The sequence below is a fragment of the Mustela lutreola genome, chromosome 6 (genome assembly GCF_030435805.1).
Source record: "Mustela lutreola isolate mMusLut2 chromosome 6, mMusLut2.pri, whole genome shotgun sequence".
Taxonomy (NCBI): Eukaryota; Metazoa; Chordata; class Mammalia; order Carnivora; family Mustelidae; genus Mustela; species Mustela lutreola.
Genome location: NC_081295.1, coordinates 62,585,606 through 62,604,467, shown reverse-complemented (window position 1 = coordinate 62,604,467; position 18,862 = coordinate 62,585,606). Strand labels below are relative to the sequence as shown.

At 38.0% G+C, this 18,862-nt stretch overlaps 1 protein-coding gene across 1 annotated transcript; it reads right to left on the bottom strand.

Annotated features, from left to right (window-relative positions):
- Nucleotides 1-241: 241 nt before the first annotated feature.
- On the bottom strand, nucleotides 242-17,698 carry LOC131834599 (small ribosomal subunit protein eS25-like). The gene is made up of 3 exons (XM_059179279.1): nucleotides 17,506-17,698; nucleotides 608-1,015; nucleotides 242-390 (listed from the first exon to the last, which is right to left on the bottom strand). Exons 1-3 carry the CDS (start codon nucleotides 17,696-17,698, stop codon nucleotides 296-298), a joined length of 696 nt encoding a protein of 231 aa, XP_059035262.1. The 3' UTR covers nucleotides 242-295.
- Between the last annotated feature and the right edge of the window lie 1,164 nt (nucleotides 17,699-18,862).

The following is an 18,862-nucleotide window of genomic DNA, read 5'->3' as shown; positions in this document are numbered from 1 at the left end:
CAGAATTGATTTTTTCTTTGGTGTTCTGCCAATTTGATAAATTTACTATTAGAAATAGCAGCTTTTTCGTAGATTCCAAAGGATTTTTATGCACTCAATTTTGTTTAACAATAAGGAGAACCTATTACTTCCTTTCTAATCTGATGCCTTTTTTTATCCTAGTTGTACTGTCTAGAACCTTTAGCACAAGGTTAAATAGATATAATAAGTTCAGACATTGCTGTATTTTTCCCGATTTTATTTTTTTGATTCAATAAAGTTTTATTTTCCAAAACGTACAGTTGTTGGATCTTGTTCATGCATCTTCACCAGCAGCTGGGGCATTTCCACCCTTGGTGTTTCTGGTGTAAATTACTTGAGCTCTGTGCTTTGAAACCAGTTTAAGCAGTCCTGAACTGGGGCGCCTGGGTGGCTCAGTGGGTTAAAGCCTCTGCCTTCAGCTCAGGTCGTGATCCCAGGGTTTTGGGATCAAGCCTCGCCTTGGGCTCTCTGCTCAGCAGTCAGCCTGCTTCCTCCCTCTCTCTTTCTGCCTGCCTCTCTGCCTACTTGTGATCTCTGTCCATCAAATAAAGAAGTTCTTAAAAAAAAAAAAAAAAAAAAAAAAGGCCTGCACGAAGGAGCTCCTGATGGGCTGCCCTGGCCAGGGAACCTCCAATCTTCAGTCTCTCAAAGACAACAGCTGGAGTTATAAGCTTATAGTTGGGAACTTCTTTACAGAGTTTGTCATATGTCGCTTTGTCAAACAAGACCAAGTTACTGAGCTTGTCCCAAACTTTGCCTTTGGACCACTTCTTTTTGGCCTTGCCCCTAGATTTGTGCACTGGGTCTTTGTCTTTTTTGGCCAATTTTCCCGCATCTCTCTTCTTGTCATCCTCGAGGGGCACAGTGAAGCTGGGGAGAGCAGCATCCACCCCTACAGCCTTGCTAAGATGTCGGACAAAAATGAAGCTCCACTTCCCCAACTGGCCCAGAAATCTCCACCCACAGTGAGCGCTTCCGGGGTAAGGGGTGGAGCCTGCGGAGGAAGGTCAGAGGCTCGGGCTGTCCTATAGCCAGGAGGGGACAGTCATTCCAAGCCGCACACTCCCGGCGCTGCCCATGGTTTGTTGGGTTTGCCGTTAGTCGTGAGGCAGCCACACACTGCTATTTCCTGGCTCTGGAAACCAGTAAAGAGACAGAAGACAATCTGCTGGGCCTGAAAGACCCCTAGGCGACTCTGCTAAGTGTGGTGCTTCAGAGCGCACGGCTATTTTTCCTGATCTTCGGAGGAAAGATTTATTCCTTCATCCTTATATATGATAGTAGTAACAGGTTTACATGAATAGCTTTTATCAAATTGAGCAAGTTCCCTTCTCTTTCTAATTTGCTGACAGTTTTTAACAGAAATGTATGTTGAGTTTTATTAAATACTTCTGCTTCTATTGAGATGATCATATGGCTTTTCTTTTCCAGTGTATTAATTTGATAAGTTAAATTAATAGACTTTCAAATGTTAGATCAAAATTGTTCATCCATGTTGCTTTCCTGGGATGAAGTCCACTTTTTCATGATGTACTATCTTTTTTATGTATCATTAGACTTGATTTGTGAAAGTTTAAAAAAAATTAACATTTTTATTTGTGAAGGATATTGGTATAGAATTTTTTGGACTTCTCATCTTTATCTGCTTTTGGTTTCGGGGGATGAAATCCTCACAGATTGAGATGAGAAGAATTCCTCTTAAATTTTCCAGAAGAATTTCTACAAAATTGTTATCTCTTTCTTAAAATTTGAAAGAATTCTCTAGTGAAACTATGTGGGCATGGAATTTTCTTTGTGAGAGATTTTAAATTACCAATTCATTTTCTTTAATAAGTATAACATTATTAAGATTACTTATTTTTTCAGTGACCTTTGGTCATCTGTGTTTTTCAAGAAATTTTTCCATTTCATCTGTGTTGAATTTGTTAGCACAACGTGCAAAGTATTTTCTTATTATCATTTTTATGTGTAGAATCTATATTGATATAACGTCTATCATTTCTCATATTGGTAATTTGCATCTTCCCTCATTTCTCTGATAAATATGGCTAGTGGTTAATCACTTTTATAGATTTTCTCCCAGAAGCATGTATTTATTTATTTTGTTTTTCTATGTTTCACTGAATTCTTTTGAGATCCTTATTGTTTGTTTCTTTCCATCTACTTTGTTTTTTTTTTTTTTTTTTTTTTCCTAGTTAGGGGGTGAGAAGACTTTTTGTGCAAAGGATTAGAGGTAATATTTTAGGTTTTGTGAGCCCTACATTCTCTGTCCAGCTACTCAATTCTGTCACCACAGCATGTATGTTGTGGTAGAATATAGAAGAATGAGCATGGCTGTGTTCCAATAAAATTTTAGTTCTGCAAAAACAGTCAGCAATCTTGATTTGACCTAAGAGCTATAGTTTGCCAAACACTGTTCTGGTTTCTTATGATTGGAACTAAGTTAATTGGTTAGAAACCTTATTTTCTAATAGAGTCATTTCACCCTATAAATTTCCCCATAAAAATATTTTAGCGACATCTTGTAAATTTTCATATGTCATACTTCTCTTTTCAGTTTAAAATATTTCTTAATTTGCTTTTGTAATTCTTCTTTGCCCTTTGGGTTATGCAGAAGCTTGTTATTTAGTTTCTGGACATCTATTTTTGATTTCTAATTTAACTCTTCTGTATGGTCAGAGCTGACACTTTGTGTGACCTAAACCCTAATTAATTAATTAATTCACTATTAAAGTTTTTGTTTTTAAAGATTTATTTATTTATCTTAGAGAGCGGGAGGAGCAGCAGGAATGGGAGAGAGAAACTTAACCAGACTCCATGCTGAACGTGGAGCCTGATGGGGGACTTTATCGCATGACCCTAAGATAATGACCTGAGCCAAAACCAAGAGTCAGTCACTCAACCAAATTTGACACCCAGGTGCTCCAATCATCTTAAATTCATTGAGCCTATTTTTATAGCCCAGAATATGGTTTGCTTTGTTAAATGTTCCTTGTGGAGTTAAAAAGAATGTGTAGAGGTGCCTGGGTGGCTCAGTGGGTTAAGCCTCCCTTTGGCTCAAGGAGGTGATCCAAGGGTCCTGGGATCAAGCACCACATCACGCTCTCTGCTCAGTGGGGAGCCTGCTTTCCTCCCCTCTCTCTGCCTATTTGTGATCTGTCAAATAAATAAATAAATAAATAAAATCTTTAAAAAAATGTGTATTCTACTTTTGTTGAGAGAAGAGTTCTACAGATGTCAATTAGGTAAATTTGATTATAATGTTCTTTGAGTATCCAATGTCTTAAATAATTTTTTTCTACTTGCTCTACCAAATATTGAGAGAAGTAAATTTATTTTTATTTTATTTATTTATATTTAAAAAATATATAAGGTTTTTATTTAAATTCCAGTTAACATACAGTGTAATATTAATTGCAGGTGTACATTATACTGATTCAACACTTCCATACAACACCCAGTGCTCATCACAGATGCCCTCCTTAATCCCTATCACCTATTTCACTCATCTCCCCATCCCCTCCCTTTGATAACCATCAGTTTGTTTTCTGTATTAAGAGTCTGTTTCTTGTTTTTTTTTTCTCTTTCTCTCTTTTTTTTTCCCCTTTGCTTATTTGTTTTGTTTCTTAAATTCCACATATGAATGAAATCATGGTTTTTGTCTTTCTCTGACAGATTTATTTTGCTTAGCATAATACTGTAGCCCTGTCCACACTGTCAATGACAAGATTTCAATATTCCAGTGTGAGTAATATTCCAGTGTGTGTGTGTGCGTGTGCACATATGTGTGTATATTATATACCATATATACCATATCTTCTTTATCCATTCACCATTTGATGGACACTTGAGCTGTTTCTATAATTTGGCTATTATTGATAATGCTTCTGTAAACATGAGGATGCGTGTATCCCTTTTGAATTAGTACGTTTGTACTCTTTGGGTAAATTGTAGTGCAATTGCTGGATCATAGGGTAGTTCTAGTTATAACATTTTCAGGAATTTCCATACTGTTTTCTGGAGTGGTTGCACCAGTTTGCATTCCCACCAACAGTAAAAGAGGGTTGCCTTTACACCACATCCTCACCAACACCTGTTGTGTCTTGTGTTACTGATTTTACAGGTGGGAGGTGATAACTCATTGTAGTTTTGATTTGTGACTGTAGTAGTGAGTGATGCTGAGCATCTTTTCATGTGTCTGTTGGCCATATGAAGTTCTTCTTTGGAGAAATGGCTATTTGTGTGTTTCTTCCCACTTTAAATTGAACTTTTTTTGGGGGAGTGTTGAATTTTATAGTATTTTTATATATTTTGGATACTGACAGAGAGAAGTAAATTTAAATCTTTTGGTATAGTTTGCATTTCTCCATTACTTCTTGCAGTTCTTTTAGATTTCATTTCATATATTTTGTAGCTCTGTTATTCAATGCATAAATGTTAACATTTTTATATTCTTTGGATGAATTGGTCCCTAAACCATTAAGAAATTATCATTTTTATCCTTAGATTTTTTTTTTATTTGATATCCACTTTGTTTTATGTTAATATAACCACTTCAATTTTCTTTTTGGTTAGTATTACCATACCATAACCTTTTTCATTCTTTTATTTATAACCTATTTGTGCCTTTATATTTAAAGGGTGTTTCCTCATAGTAGCATAAAATTAGCTCTTACTTCTTTTTTTTTTGATACAATACTTTTTTTGGTACAATTAATTGTAGTGTTCTTTTCTGATAATTCTAACATCTGCCATTAGTTCTAAGTATGATTCAGTGGAGTTTCCCCCCTTTCCTTCTCTTTTTTTCTTCTTTTATATCAATTATTTTTTATTATTTCATTTTATCTTCTTTGTTGGCTTATTATAATTGTTTTCTTATTTTAGTCATTGCTTAATGATTTATAGTATACAATTTAGCTTATTTTGGTCTACACTTAAAAGATTTTTACCATTTCATAAATAATATGAAGACTTTACTATAGTATACTTCCATTTCTTTCCTCCTGAGCTTTGTGGTATTGTTATATACTTTATATTTTTTTTTTCTTTTTCTTTTAGTTATTTTTTTTTCTCTGTGCTTTGTTTGGGAAGTTTCTATTTCTATTTGTGTAAGTTTGCAAATCTCATTCATTGTATATTTACTAAGACATTATGTAGTTCTCATTTCTTAAAGTTTGTTATGCCTTTACATAAATTCATTTTAGCATGTTGAATACATTCATCATGATTTCTTCAGTGTCTTTTTCTGTTAATTCTAACATTTGTATTAGTTCTAGGAATGCTTCAGTGGAATTTTCTCCTTGTTTTATCCTATTTTCCTTTGCATATCTGGTAATTTTTGACTGAATGCCAGGCATTGTGAATTTTACTTTCCTGGGTGATGAATAATTTTATATTCCTAAAAATATTCTTGAACTTAGTTCTTGGATACAGCTAAATAATGTGAAACAGTTTGCATTTATTTGTTCTTTCTTTTAAGATCTGTTAGAACCAGAGTAACATTTACTCTGGGGTTATTTATTTCCTATTACTGAATCAGGACCCTTTGAATTTACCCATGTCCTATATATTCTCAGATTTTCTAGTCTGGTTCATATGAACTATTTCTAGCCAACTATGAATACCAGAAACTGTTTGCTCTAATCCTTTCAGGTGTTTCTTTCTTCAACATCAAGTAGTTTCCACACATGTATAATCTGGTTAGTATTCTACTGGTTACTTGAGGAGGGTCTTCTGAAGTTCTAGGAGTTTCTTTTTTCATCACTTTCCTCTCTAGTACTTTGCTAGGTGAACTCTAGCTACCATGATCTCTTTGACTCTCAGTCCTGTATTCTCAACTCAGGGTATCTGTCATCTGGCTTTCCTCACCTTGAGCCACTACCTGATATTACTCTCAAAACAGTAACCAGTAATAATCATAGAATTCACACCTTTTTTTTCTTATCTTCTCTCAAAAATCACTATTCTTTGGTGCCTATTGTCCATTGTATTAAAAACTTGTGTCATATACTTTATCTAGTTTTCTGGGTTTTGTTTTTGGGCAGGATGGCAAATCTGCTCCCTGTTACTCCATCTAGGTCAGAACAATTTATCTGTTACTTCTTATTCATTACTCTCTGCACTGGGAATTCTCCAGTTTGCCTTTATACCTCTTCAAATGTATTACCTATACCAGAAGACAATATTACAGGTAATTTGAAATATGCAAAGGAAAGTAGAACTTTCTCTGTTATAATCTAATCCTGATGCTCCCATGAATGTAGCATAAAGACACGTTCCTTTTTATCAGGCTCATCATACTTTGGACTGTCAGTATGTGTCCAAAGAAGTAAAACCTCCCAGTATTCCTTACTTGTGTAGCTATAAACTATACCCCCATCTTGTGTTTGTGCATTTATTTACATTTTTTATTTTTAGTTTGCTGAATTTTAATTTATTTTTTAAATTGAATTTCACTTGGTTAGATTTTAACCAGGACTACCTAGTTCACAATAGAATAACAGATTTTAGGAGGTATGTAGAATCAAAGTCTGGAGGAAGGAGTAGGGAGAAAAATCGTATTTATAGGAATAGACCTTAAGAACGATTAATCAGGTTGATGATGTAGAGCAAAAATATGATGGTTGTAATAAGGAAAGAAAGAAAGACTGGAAGAAAGAAAATATTAACAAAAACCTTCAACTAGCAAAGACTTAGCTGACATGAACACTCCACAAATATTTTAGAGTAAATACCTCACTCTTGGTGTGGAACTGGAATGTTCTAGTTAGCAAGATCTGAAACAAAGACCTAGAGAGTCCCTGGGTTAAAGTAAAGTGATGAAAAAGAATTGCTGGAAAAACCATTAATGTTTTGAACCTCTGCAAGGAGGATTGCATAAAAGTGAAGATTGTAGTTGAGATTTTCTACATCTTATCTATGTTGACTATCTTAGTCTTATTCAACTGAGCTAAAATTTATTTGAATAATGTAAAGCTACTGTTTATGATGGTTGACAGGAAATAAAACTAGAGGATAATAGTATGCTGGTAAAGAGGGATTGGGGAAAAGGTAAGACCCAGGTATATCATCTTAATGGAAGCAATGTCATTCTTGCCATTAATCTGTACAATATCAATGCAAAGTTAACCAAGCAATAAAATGTAAGAATTCATCTAAGTGGCAAATGAGGGTCTTTATGAAGCTGTTTGGTGGTTTGGAGGCAAGAATTTCAACTCTTTGGGATATTGGAGATGTCAGGGTTTGTTTTAGTAAAATTTTTAATTTATTTACTTATTAGAGAGAGATTTGAAAGAGTGGTGCATGCACGTGAGTGGGATGAGAGGGAAGGGGAAAGAAAAAGAATACCAGGCAGACTAGTGCTGAGTGGGGAGCCTGACGCAGGGCTCCATTTCACAACTCTGAGATCCTCACCTGAGCTGAAATCCAGAGTGAGTTGCTTAACCCAGGGATCCTGGGGATATCAGTGTTTATTATGACTACATTCAAGAAAGTGTGCTATCTCCTTCTAATAACATGCTACTGGCCACCCTTATGGAAAATGCCTTCAAAGCGGCAAAGAGAATTTTGGACAGGTAGAAGGAGCAGAGGAAAGGGGCCATGACTGAATTTGCTTTTTCTGCATCAGCCAATATGCATTTCATGGGATGGGGAGACATTTTTTAAGTGGTTGGTTAGGCTTAATCATGATGGAGCCACTCAGAAGAGGAGTAAACTGGAGGTGGAAGAAAAAAGCCATGCCATCTATGAAGTAGTTTCCCCTTCTTACTCATGCAGCAGAAATATAAGACCACAACTGATAACTCAGTGACATTATATTTTGAGTCATGGTGTCCCCTAACTTTGGGAATTTTCCTTCCTGCATGGCCACAACAAACTTTTCTTACCCTGCTCCATAGGCTAAAACACACCTAAGTGGCAGACAAGATATTCTAGTCCCATACAGAATCTAAGGGAATTTCCATTCAAAAAGCATGTATTGAGCACCTACTGTGCACAAGACACTATAAGAGATGGCTAAGTTTAAAGTTTCACAAACCAGTGTCTTTAATTTTTAGGAGCTGTAATCCAGATAAGCAGCTAAAAAGTCATACTGAAGGCGGCAGAAAAGAAAAATTAAAAAAAAAAAGATAAAGACTATAAGTAATGAATGTAGTATAGTGGAGGCCTGGAGGAGTGAGAAGTGATTTCTTGTTTTGAAATAGAGGGAGGCTTCAGAGAGGAGCTAGAATTTCTTCTTAATTCCAAATAGTGACAAAGATTGAAGAAGAGAATATTATGTAAAATCTTAGAGCTAAGAAAATGTGGAGAACATGTGTGCAGTGCGTGATGGGACGACAATGACATTGAAAGGACATTTCAGGTGAGAATAGGAAACATGCTGGGGTCTACACTAAGCAGGCTGGACTTTGTTCTGTAGGTGAAAGGCAAACCATTGATGGACGCTAACCAGGCGTGATGACATAGTGTAATTTTGCATATGGTAACTATGGTAGCTCCATAATGGTGGACTAGAGAGGGGTGGCAGGGAGATCAATCCGGAGAGAGGTGGAGGAATAAGAGCCAACTCTTAGTGAGAGGAGCAGCAGAGCCCCCAGGAAGCTTCATGATGTGACACAGAATCCCAGAGTTCCAAGCCATGACCTTGGGGGAAATTTCTTACTTTCTCTATGCTTCAGTTTCCTCCTCTATAAATCAAGGATCAAAATAGAAGCTCTTTCATAGGGCTGTAAAGATTAAATAAATTGATATGTGTAAAACCCTTAGATCTGTGTCTAGCAAACCGTAAGCACTCAATAATGTTATGTATTATTAGTAAGGCAGTGGTAAGAAGAGACAGTAAGGAGTGGATTTGAAAGTTGTACTATATAATTATGTCATTATTTATATTGGAATTATTTTCAGCTATTTGCCCACAGAAAGTAATTCTGTCATTTTGTAAGCAAAGCAAGAAATCAAGCTGTTACCATAGTATTTATTATATTTTATTTCTCCTGACTGATTTCTTCTAGAATATGTTTCAGACTTTGAGATAATATATGAGGTTGCCCCTGAGATACATTAGTTTTAAAAATGAACTTGGAAATGTAACAGGGCCAGTTGAGTTTTGTGGTCAGAGTTAGCTATAACTGAGGTTTGATTATCTATGTCTGTCTATCTATCTATCTATCTATCAATCATTAATTAATTAATTAATATCTTCTTACATTGCTCCCAATCTATGAGAACTTAAAAATCTCAAGATCTTCAAAGATAAAACCATGTAATCTTCATAACCTCTTTGAAGTAGAGTGAGTGTATTAATTTAGGTTTAGAATGATAGTCCAAACAACCCCTGCCCTACCTTTCTTTCCTGCCTCTGCTCTACCCCGACTTCCTAAATCATTGCTGCAGAACAAGGGAGCTCCCATCCTGGAGATGTCACCCAGGAGTTGTGTGGGGAATTGGAGAAGACCTTCTTATGTTGCCCTGTGTGCTACTTTGGGACCTTGGGTAAAAGGTGTCAGGCAAACTGGGGCTACCAACAGTGAACAGAGAAGCAGCTATTCTTGTTCAGGACCAGGAAAAGAGGAAAATATGGAGAAAGAATCAATTTTTCTTCACTGTTTTCTGTGCATTCTGAAGTGGACTTATCTGTGGTCTAGACCACACTGAAAATATGAAGGTCATGATAACAGAGACATCTGCAGTCAACATCTAACGGTAAAATGTTTATCTTGATCTATTTTGGGCTTTAATAATAATCTAGGACCTAGGAAAGGAATCATAGGTTAAGTGTCAGTGGGATGGCAAAATAATCAATGCACCTCTAAGGGAACAACAGGAGTGTGGGATGTTCTTATGGTTCACGTCTCCTGAGCCCTTTCTTGGGGGCACCCTTTGACCTTCTCATATCAGGGGCCCCTACTCAGCAACAGACACCTGGCTGCCTCCTTTCCCACCTAAGACAGAGGAAGTGCTCTTAGTGTTCACCCTGAATGCACTCTTGGCTCAGATGAGTCAATGGCAGAAACAAAGCAATTACGGGATTCTAGACATGCTACTGATACTTTCCTCTCAACTCTGCTGAGAAGAGGTTATCCAGCATCAGAAAGAGATTAATTCATGTGCAACCTTTAAAAATAAATATAGAATAATGTTTACTGGCAGGAAAATTTGTTCATGAAATGCTGTTAAGTGCAAAAGCATGTAACAAACATTGTGTCCAGTATGATCTCTACTTGTGAGCCAGATCGAATCAACCATACACACATGCACACTGGGAAGTTGAACCAAGTTCAACCTTGACTGCCTCTGTTGGGGAGGAAATATGGGGTTTATTGCATATAAAAAAAGTGTGTGCATGTATTTATTTTTTTCTATCCATGAAAATCATTTTTAGCTTTCAAAATAAGAAAGACCCTAACCCCTAAATCCACAGCAGCTAAGTGGTTAGAGTAGACCCTCCCCAGATATCCCTTAGAATCTGATTTACATGAATGTGAAGGGGTCTGGGAAATAATGCAGTCCTCATTTCCCTTTTGCCTTCCACTGAGGTCTTTTTATTTTTATTTTTTTTCCCACGGAAAGCATGGGGTAGCAATCTTCTCCTTCCCTAAGAAGGATCCTGGAGTGTGAGTGACTGAAAATATAGAAAAGGAGAAGTTGAAGAGAGCCCCCCCCCCATCCCTGCACTTCCATGTGCCAATCAGCTTCCTGTACTAACCACCCCTCCCCCATTTTCCTGCCAATATTCCTTTAGGAGGAAGGGGAAAACCGACTGAATTTCTAACACTTGGAGAAATAGCCCATTTCCTACAAAGGTGCCTGTGATTTCAGTGGAAGTGTTGAGTAGGGTGTGGAGGGTGCGCGCTAGAAGAATCTGTCCTTAGTATGTGTCATGTTCTATCCTAACCACTTTCCTTCAGTAATGTCACAGGGTTAGTCAGTTTCCTGGCTTTTGCCCTCCCTGGCTTTCCATGACCAACGGCCCCTATGCTTGCTGTGATAATTTTCTCTGCACAGCTGACTTTTAAACCGACAACATAAGTAACAGTTACATTTACACAAGAGAAGGTGAGGAAATTTCAGGCAGGTTCCTGTGTTTGCTCATCAACTGACATTATTTGGGCCCCTTCTGAAGAAGGAAAGAAACAGCAGGCCACAGTATAATTTAAACAACAGTGACAAGGAGCCGGTAAAAGCCAGAAAATCCTAAGTGGTGTGGAACCAAGTGTGGGAAACTCTTTCTAGAATTTCACTGATTAACCATTGATAAAATAACAGAAGTCTATTTTTCGCCTCTCAGGGCCCCCTTTATTCACAATCTGAATGTGAAAAGTAAGAAATCCAACTTACCTAAGCTTTACACTGTGCTAATTGTGTGCGAAATGCTGTCATCTGAGAGTGTAGCTTCAAATATCTTTTCTGAAGGACTTGGTGCAGAGCAAGTGCTCTGTCACCTTCTCTCTCCCTTGAGGAGGTTATGAGGAGCACAACAGTGAATTCTTTCATTCTTACTGTTTGTTTTAGGGAGGTATATGACCTTTGCTTTTGGGGCTCATCTTCCTCAACCCCTGCACCAGCAGGGCTCCTCTCTTCCCCATTATTTTCTGGAGACACATTTCCATGTCAAAGACTTCTCTGGAGAAAAAGCTACTTTTTCTTCCACCCCTTGCCTGCTTTGTGCCTGACTTACCTTAACTCCATCCTGCCCAGCCCTGTTCCACATTAGTGATAGCAAGGAGCAGAACCTTATTTAGAAATCAAAACCATGGTGGTGGTGGTGGGGGGGATCTACTTCTTTGTGTGAAGGATAAGAGCAGTTCAATTGTCCTTGAAAATACCAACTTGTAAGAAAGATCACTATCTCTCGAAGTAAACATAGAAATAAGATATATTCTTCAGTGAAATTGTAGGTTTTCCTTAGGAAAAATGGAATTACTAACACTGTTATATACAACTGAGTAAATCCATGCTGGGCTAATTTAGAAGAATTTCTAAGGAATGAGTGAGTGTAATTTGACTTGTCTTGCATCTGTGGACTGTCTCCTGCTATATTTGTCCAATAGAACTGATAAGTAATTTAGTTAGACACAAAGAAAATTCTCCAAGTTGTTACCATGTTTCTAGTCTTCAAAGGTTGGGTAATCCTAAAACCCATTACTGATTTTGACCTTCTGATAGACCTTGGGAATTCTAAACCTATTTACTTCCAGCCATTTGCAAAGAGAGAAGGCTTCACTTGGGAACTGTTCTCTGGGATTTTGATCAGTGCTGTTTGGACCCAAGTAAGACATTCTCATGAGGCCACCAAAAACTCAAGAAACTCCTGCACTGATCACCTACCCATGAGGGGACTCAAGCTCATTAACTCTTACCTGACACCAAAGTAGACACATTATTGGGCTTTGGAGAGCACTGGAAGATGGTCTTAGAGACAGAGGAAAAAAATCAAAGTCTTCTGGTTCCTATTTATTTCTCATGCCCCAGAACTTGCCCTCTTCCCTACTACACTAGATTTGAGTCATACTGAAATACTGGGAGTTCTTGAACAGGTCTGCTTTTTTCTTTCTCCAGATATTTCACAAAATATCCCTTTTCTTTGGAATGCTCTTCCTCCTCTTTGTTCCTGGCCAACATCCAGTTGGCTAACTTTTATGCCCAATTAACTCCTGAGTCTTTGAAAACTCTGTTCGTGTTCCTCCTATATAATGTCACAACTGGCAGAAGAAACAAAACAATCATGAGGAAGAAATATAAGTTTCAGAAGCCCTCCAGTTCCTTGCCTCTTACCTTTTTTTTAATTGCTGGACTTGGAAACAGTAAAGACTGTTTTTTGAAAAAGTTGATCCATGTCTCTCTGAAACCATAATAAGAATATAGGTCTAAAAGGAATGATTCTATACTAGTAGGACTTTTAAGTGCTCTATATATAAGCCAGTTAAAGAAACATGGGAAGTGGTTCTCACTGTCAACCTAGAGCATTTATTTCCAAAAGATATCTAGGAGATATATAGAATATACAAAACCTTGGTTTAAAATAGTTTATAGTTTATAGTCTAGTTTTGGGATATGGCACTTGTGTTAATTTTCTATTGTGTAACGAATTACCTATGAACTTGGCAGCTTAAAACAACAGCCATTTATTAGCCCACAGTTCTGTAATTTAGCAGTCACATGGTTTAACCATGTTCTCTGTGTCAGGTCTCATACTCCAGGTACTGACTGAGCTGAGTTCTTATGAGGCTTGGAGTCTTCTTTCAAGCTCATTCAGTTTTAGGCAGTTGCAGGACAGAGTCTCTGTTTTCTTCCTGGCTGCCAGGGATGGTCCTCAGCAATTAGAAGCCACTCTCAGGTCCTTGCCAAGATGAGCACCTCTCTATCTTCAAAGCCAGCATCAGAGAACCCCCCCTGGGTCAAATCCCTCTCACATTTCAAATCTTTTTCACCTGTTCCTTTTATGGTCTCCCTGAGGAGTTCAGATAAGGTCAACTGTGACGTGGGAAGGGTATCCCACCGTATTCACAGGTCCTACCCACACTCAAGGGCAAGGGATTATACAAGAGTGTGGGTCATTGTGGGTCATTTTGGCTTTCTTCCTACTTTAATACTCAATGGATAAGACAGAGTAAGAAGCCCCACTTAAAAGATAGAAAATGTTACATGGATACAGAGTAAGGAGAGAAACTTACTGTATGTGCTTAGCATATGGTTGATGTTCTTTCAGTATTTGTTAATATGTGGGAAATACGTATATCCTAAGTGATAATAGTGTATTAAACTATATTAATTGGAATAAACTCCATCAGTTAAATAAAAAAAAAAAACAACAACCCACTTTTGATCCACAATGTGAGTTGTTTGTTAAGTTTCTGGGTAGGGGAGAGTGAATTCCAAAAGGCGGCATCATAGGAGGGCTGGGTAGGTAAAGAGGCTTCATAAATGTAGACATTTTGAGGCATTCTGGGGGGGATGAGCCAGATACTCAAGATACAGAGTAGAGCTCATTCAGGAACCTCAGCAGATAGTTTGGCCTCAAAGACAAGGACACAGAATCAGGCACAAGTTTCCCGGTGTTTTTCTAATTCAGTGAGGTGCTCCACTTACTCACATGAATTACTTAATTTCCATTTAATATGTCACTCCCTTTGAAAGAGTTGATAGGTTTCTCTAAGTAATGTGCTAATAAACTAGAAGCTAGGGAAATAGACCTACTTAAACTGAAATTCAATACCTACTCGTGTTAGCAGTGTCTTCCAGTGTTTGGTAAGAGACTGAACTGTGGTCATCGAAAGTACCTTTCTGGAATCACTCAATAAAAACAACAGGGACTCTTCCTTCTTACGTAACTCCATTTGAAGCAATTTCAGAACCTTATGGACAGATCTGTTTAGAGCTGTTCCCATTCTGTTTCACAAATGGAAATAAGCTGAAGTATTCAGAAGAAAATTGACTTGCCCAAGGTCTTAGTAAATCACTCGAAGCAGAGGGAAGCAAATGCAATATCCCCTAATAGTTTTAAAATTTCTCAAGCAGAGACATCAAGGCTATATTGATACTCTAAATTGATGTCTGCATATCTAAGTTGGATATTAATTTTATGCATTTCCTTAACAATTCTACATTGGCTTTCAAAATTCTCTAATATTGAAATCTTTGCCTCTATGCTTTATGCAGAAAATCTGGATCATTTATAAAGCAACTTAGTTGTTGAAGATTCAGATAAAGACCAACTGAAGATATATGTTTGGAGATCTTTCAGTTTAACCACTTTTGTTTAATTATTAAATTATAAATATATATTTATATATAAAATATAATTATTAAAAATTAAAATTAAAAATTATTAAATATATAATTAAGTTATTTGACTGAGGTGGGCTTATTTGCAAGAAATCTTAAGAACTTCCTTTGCAGTTCTTGGGAAAGAATATTCAAATTATTGTTACTTCTTATAGCAAGTTCGGCCCTAAGCACTGCAGAGGTGGTTTAGAAACCCTCTTCCACTGCTTACCACAGTCCTAGCTGTTAAAGGAGAAGTCAGAGAGGCACACAAGTAGAGAAGGATGGCTTATATAACGGAAGGAAATGCAAGTATAGTCCCAGTAAAATTTCAGTTCACTACAGCTGAAGTAAACAAAGTTATATCTTGTTATGTAAGAGTAAAGGGTGAGTGTAGGGAAATACTTGGAAATCTATGGTCTGTATTTGGTTTTATAATATTTTTCTCATTCTGATGGTGATGGCTAATTCTCTTTGGAATATCACTTATGGAGATACTTGGAGATGTTTTGGTAAGGCGAATTCCATCACACAAATGCAGCAGGAATGTATTTGGGGAATAATGTGCTAAAATATGACTGTAAGTGACATGATGTGGGATGTTTGTGAAGGATGCTCGTAAACCATGAGTTTGCATGTTTTGAGAACAAATTGCTATTAAACTAGAATATCTTGTGTCTTTTCCTACATTAAGTAGGAAAACATAGAACATTTTAAAATGGTGAGTTTTAAATTAGGAAACAACAGCAAAATATCTAGAGGGACAGACTATGCCAAAGGAAACCCACAAACCACAAGCTGAGACACTGTTACCATGTGGACTGACCATGACAAAATGCTCACTCCCTGTCCCCTCACCAGGGCTGCTCCCAGCCCAGTGGTAAATAACATTGTCGTAAAAAAGTCAGGGCACCAAAATGTAGCTACTTTTTGTAGCTAGCTTTCTTCCTAGTGCTTGTTTTCTTTCTTGGCTCCTACAATCCTCTGAGAAAAATGAGAACGAAACGTGACCTTGGTTATTGTAAATCAAGAGCTAGAAGCCAAGGAGAGACTGCTTATCAAAAGGATGGTGGCCAAACTTGGTGGTATTTGCTTTCTCTCTGGTGCTGTCACGGGGAAAGGGAGGTCAGGAAGAAGATCCACATCTAACCAGGCAAGTCTCTCCTTGCTCAAAAGTTTCAGTGCCTCGATGGGACTGACGGTCACTAGCACTACTTAATGTGAAGGCTTCAGAACTCTGCTGACATCCTGCCAGGTTTTTAAGGCTCTGGGTTGAGAAAGGAAATATTGAGCCATGGGAAAGCCATCAAATTGGGTACAATTCTCTTTTCTCATCTTAATCCTCTGCCACATGTAGAATGGTTGGGAGAATAAAGAGAAAATTGTTCTGTCTTGACAGTGAGCATTTTCACGGATGGTGTCCTGGAACCAAAAAGCATCTGACATTTAGGCTATCTCTTCTCAGTATTTGAGAGAATATCATATCTGTAATGGAGTTGTTGCCTACAGAATTCTTTGTGAAAGTTCCGTTAATGAGAACTGTTTAGCATAAAGACTGATGTGTGCCTTGAACCCAATGGACGCGATGTGTGGAAAGCTCTTCTCCTAGACCGATATGTAGCTATTTCCTTCTTGTTATGTAGGTCTTAGTTTATATGCCATTACCCTGTGAGGTCGTCTGATCCACCCGGCCTGGTCACCCTGAAGACACATTTTATTTTTATCACAACATTGGCCATTACCTGCTATTTTCTTTTATTTTCTGTTCTGTTTGCGGTCTGTCTCCATGCTTCTAATTTGAATTGAAGGTCCGTGGAGGCGGCCACTTTGTCAGTCTGGTTCATTACTGTTGCCCTGTTTCTAGAACATGGCCAGCCAGTGAATGGCGGGTTCTCACTAAATGCTTATGGAATGAAAGAATGAGTCAATTAATGTGCTTTACAATATAGATATATTCTGCCAGGATTGAGTTCTTGGTTTCCCAGGGAAAGTTATTTGGTCTTACTATTTTGCCTCTCATCTCTTTCTATTCACCAATAATGTTAAAATGCATACTGTTGTCCATGTATAGGGGTTTATATAAGACTTTTTTTCTATGAGCTTAGAAAGGCTTTCTCTGAGAGGGAAGTGAGATTATCAGAGAATTTACTTTTAAAAGAAACAAATGAGAAAAACTGAAAATGGACATGACTAAAAACGACAGAATGGCTCCTAGGCCTGTAAGATTTGCTTGGTAACAGATATAATGTATTATTTTAAAAAAGAAGAAGAAGAAGAAGGAGAAGGAGAAGGAGAAGAAGAAGAAGAAGAAGAAGAAGAAGGAGAAGGAGAAGGAGAAGGAAGAGGAGGACAAAAGCACTGATTAGCCATGAATAGAGTAAAAAAAAAAAAAAAGGGTCTTGGATGTTGATGGGCCATTCTACCGACACACCCAAGTAGCAAACATCTAGGGAGTGGGAAGCCTAGCTAACAGGCCTCTGTTCTGAGAGATGGTTCCATCTGGCCATCTCAGCCTGATGCCATTAAGTATTTGCTTCTTTAACGCTCTTCATTTGGCTTCCCAGGGCCCCAGGCAAACTTTCCAAGGTGATTTGGTTTTGCAAACAGGTGTGCCCACCACAGATGTCCTAGCTACATGGACTTGAAGACTTTTCATTCCCTGAAGTGGTCATTGCTCATTCCATGTAATTAATAAATTGCCCTCAGGTTTATAGACCTAACCTGTGAACCCAGTGACTGTGAACTGTCCTCGAGGGAGGTGTGCTGACAGTTCATATTTCAGTGTTGCCTGGGTTCCAGGCAGTGGGTTCCGGGCAATGCTCTGGGTCCTGGTCTGTTCACCAGGATAATGAATGACCTTGCGGCCCACATGCTGAACCAAAAATGGTATTTGAAGTTTTGAATGAACGTCCATTGACCATCCATAAAATTACTTAATGAATTAGTAGCTTAACTGAGTGCCGTTTTCTCAATCTCTCGGTCCCAAGGGGATGGGTGTATGTGAAGTCTAACTCACTATCCCTCCCTGTCAGCAGAAGGATAATGAATTTGGGGGACAAGCATTAATTTAGGTCCCTGGCTCATTCGTCCTTGTAATGCCTCTCTTGGAACAGGTCTTAACATGGGGACACAGGGAGAAAGGGGATGCCTCCAGGGGATACCTCCCCTCACTCTTAAAACTGTGTAGAGCTTCCCATGCCTGTCTCTAGATTCACAGCAAGCTCCTCAGCAGAGACCTGTGCCAGAGTCCGTGGTCCCAGGGTCCAGGGGAACATGAGGAACCTCTGGAGGCAGCCTCGGTTTGCCTGTGTTTGGTTGCAAATAAATATGACCAGACTTGGCAAAAGAACCAGCTGAGTGACCTGTAGCTTGACATCTCCAATCTCTGCTTTCTGAGTCCTTTTCACCAGGGATGGTGTCCTTCCTGATTTCAGTACCTCTCATCTTGCCATTTATGTTTTGATCAACTCTCATCTACATTGATGCCTTACTTCTAACAGTTTTTTGTTTAAAATGTATTTCTTACTTAATTTTATTATGGGACCAGAAAGCCAATGATTAGGAAAGGGACATCATTTCTTTGTGTCAGCATTCATGCTGTAGTTTGGTATAAGTTAAAGCAAGAAGGACAGACCTTTTATGAAGGCAATAGAGTAAAAACAGTTAGGAATTTTGACTTAAATTTAGGAAAAACTGGTTTCAAAGCTTGTTTTGTTACTCACTACCTGTTTAATTCAGGGCTTGGTTTTTAGCCTCAGTTTTCCCATCTGCTAAATGGCAGTAGTAACTCCTTCAGAGTGTGGTTGTGAGGATTAGACAGATAATGAATTTAGGGCTTGGTATGGTCTTTGGCTTGTTGCAAGCCCTGAATACACACTACTATTACTGTTCTATCATTTCAGCACTCACTTTTATTTTTTATTTTTTAAATTTCTTTTTAGTGTTCCTGGATTGTTTATGCACCATACCCAGTGCTCCATGCAGTACATGCCCTCCATAATACCCACCACCAGGCTCACCCAACCCCCATCTCCCTCCCCTCCAAAACTCTGTTTCTCAGAGTCCACAGTCTCTCATG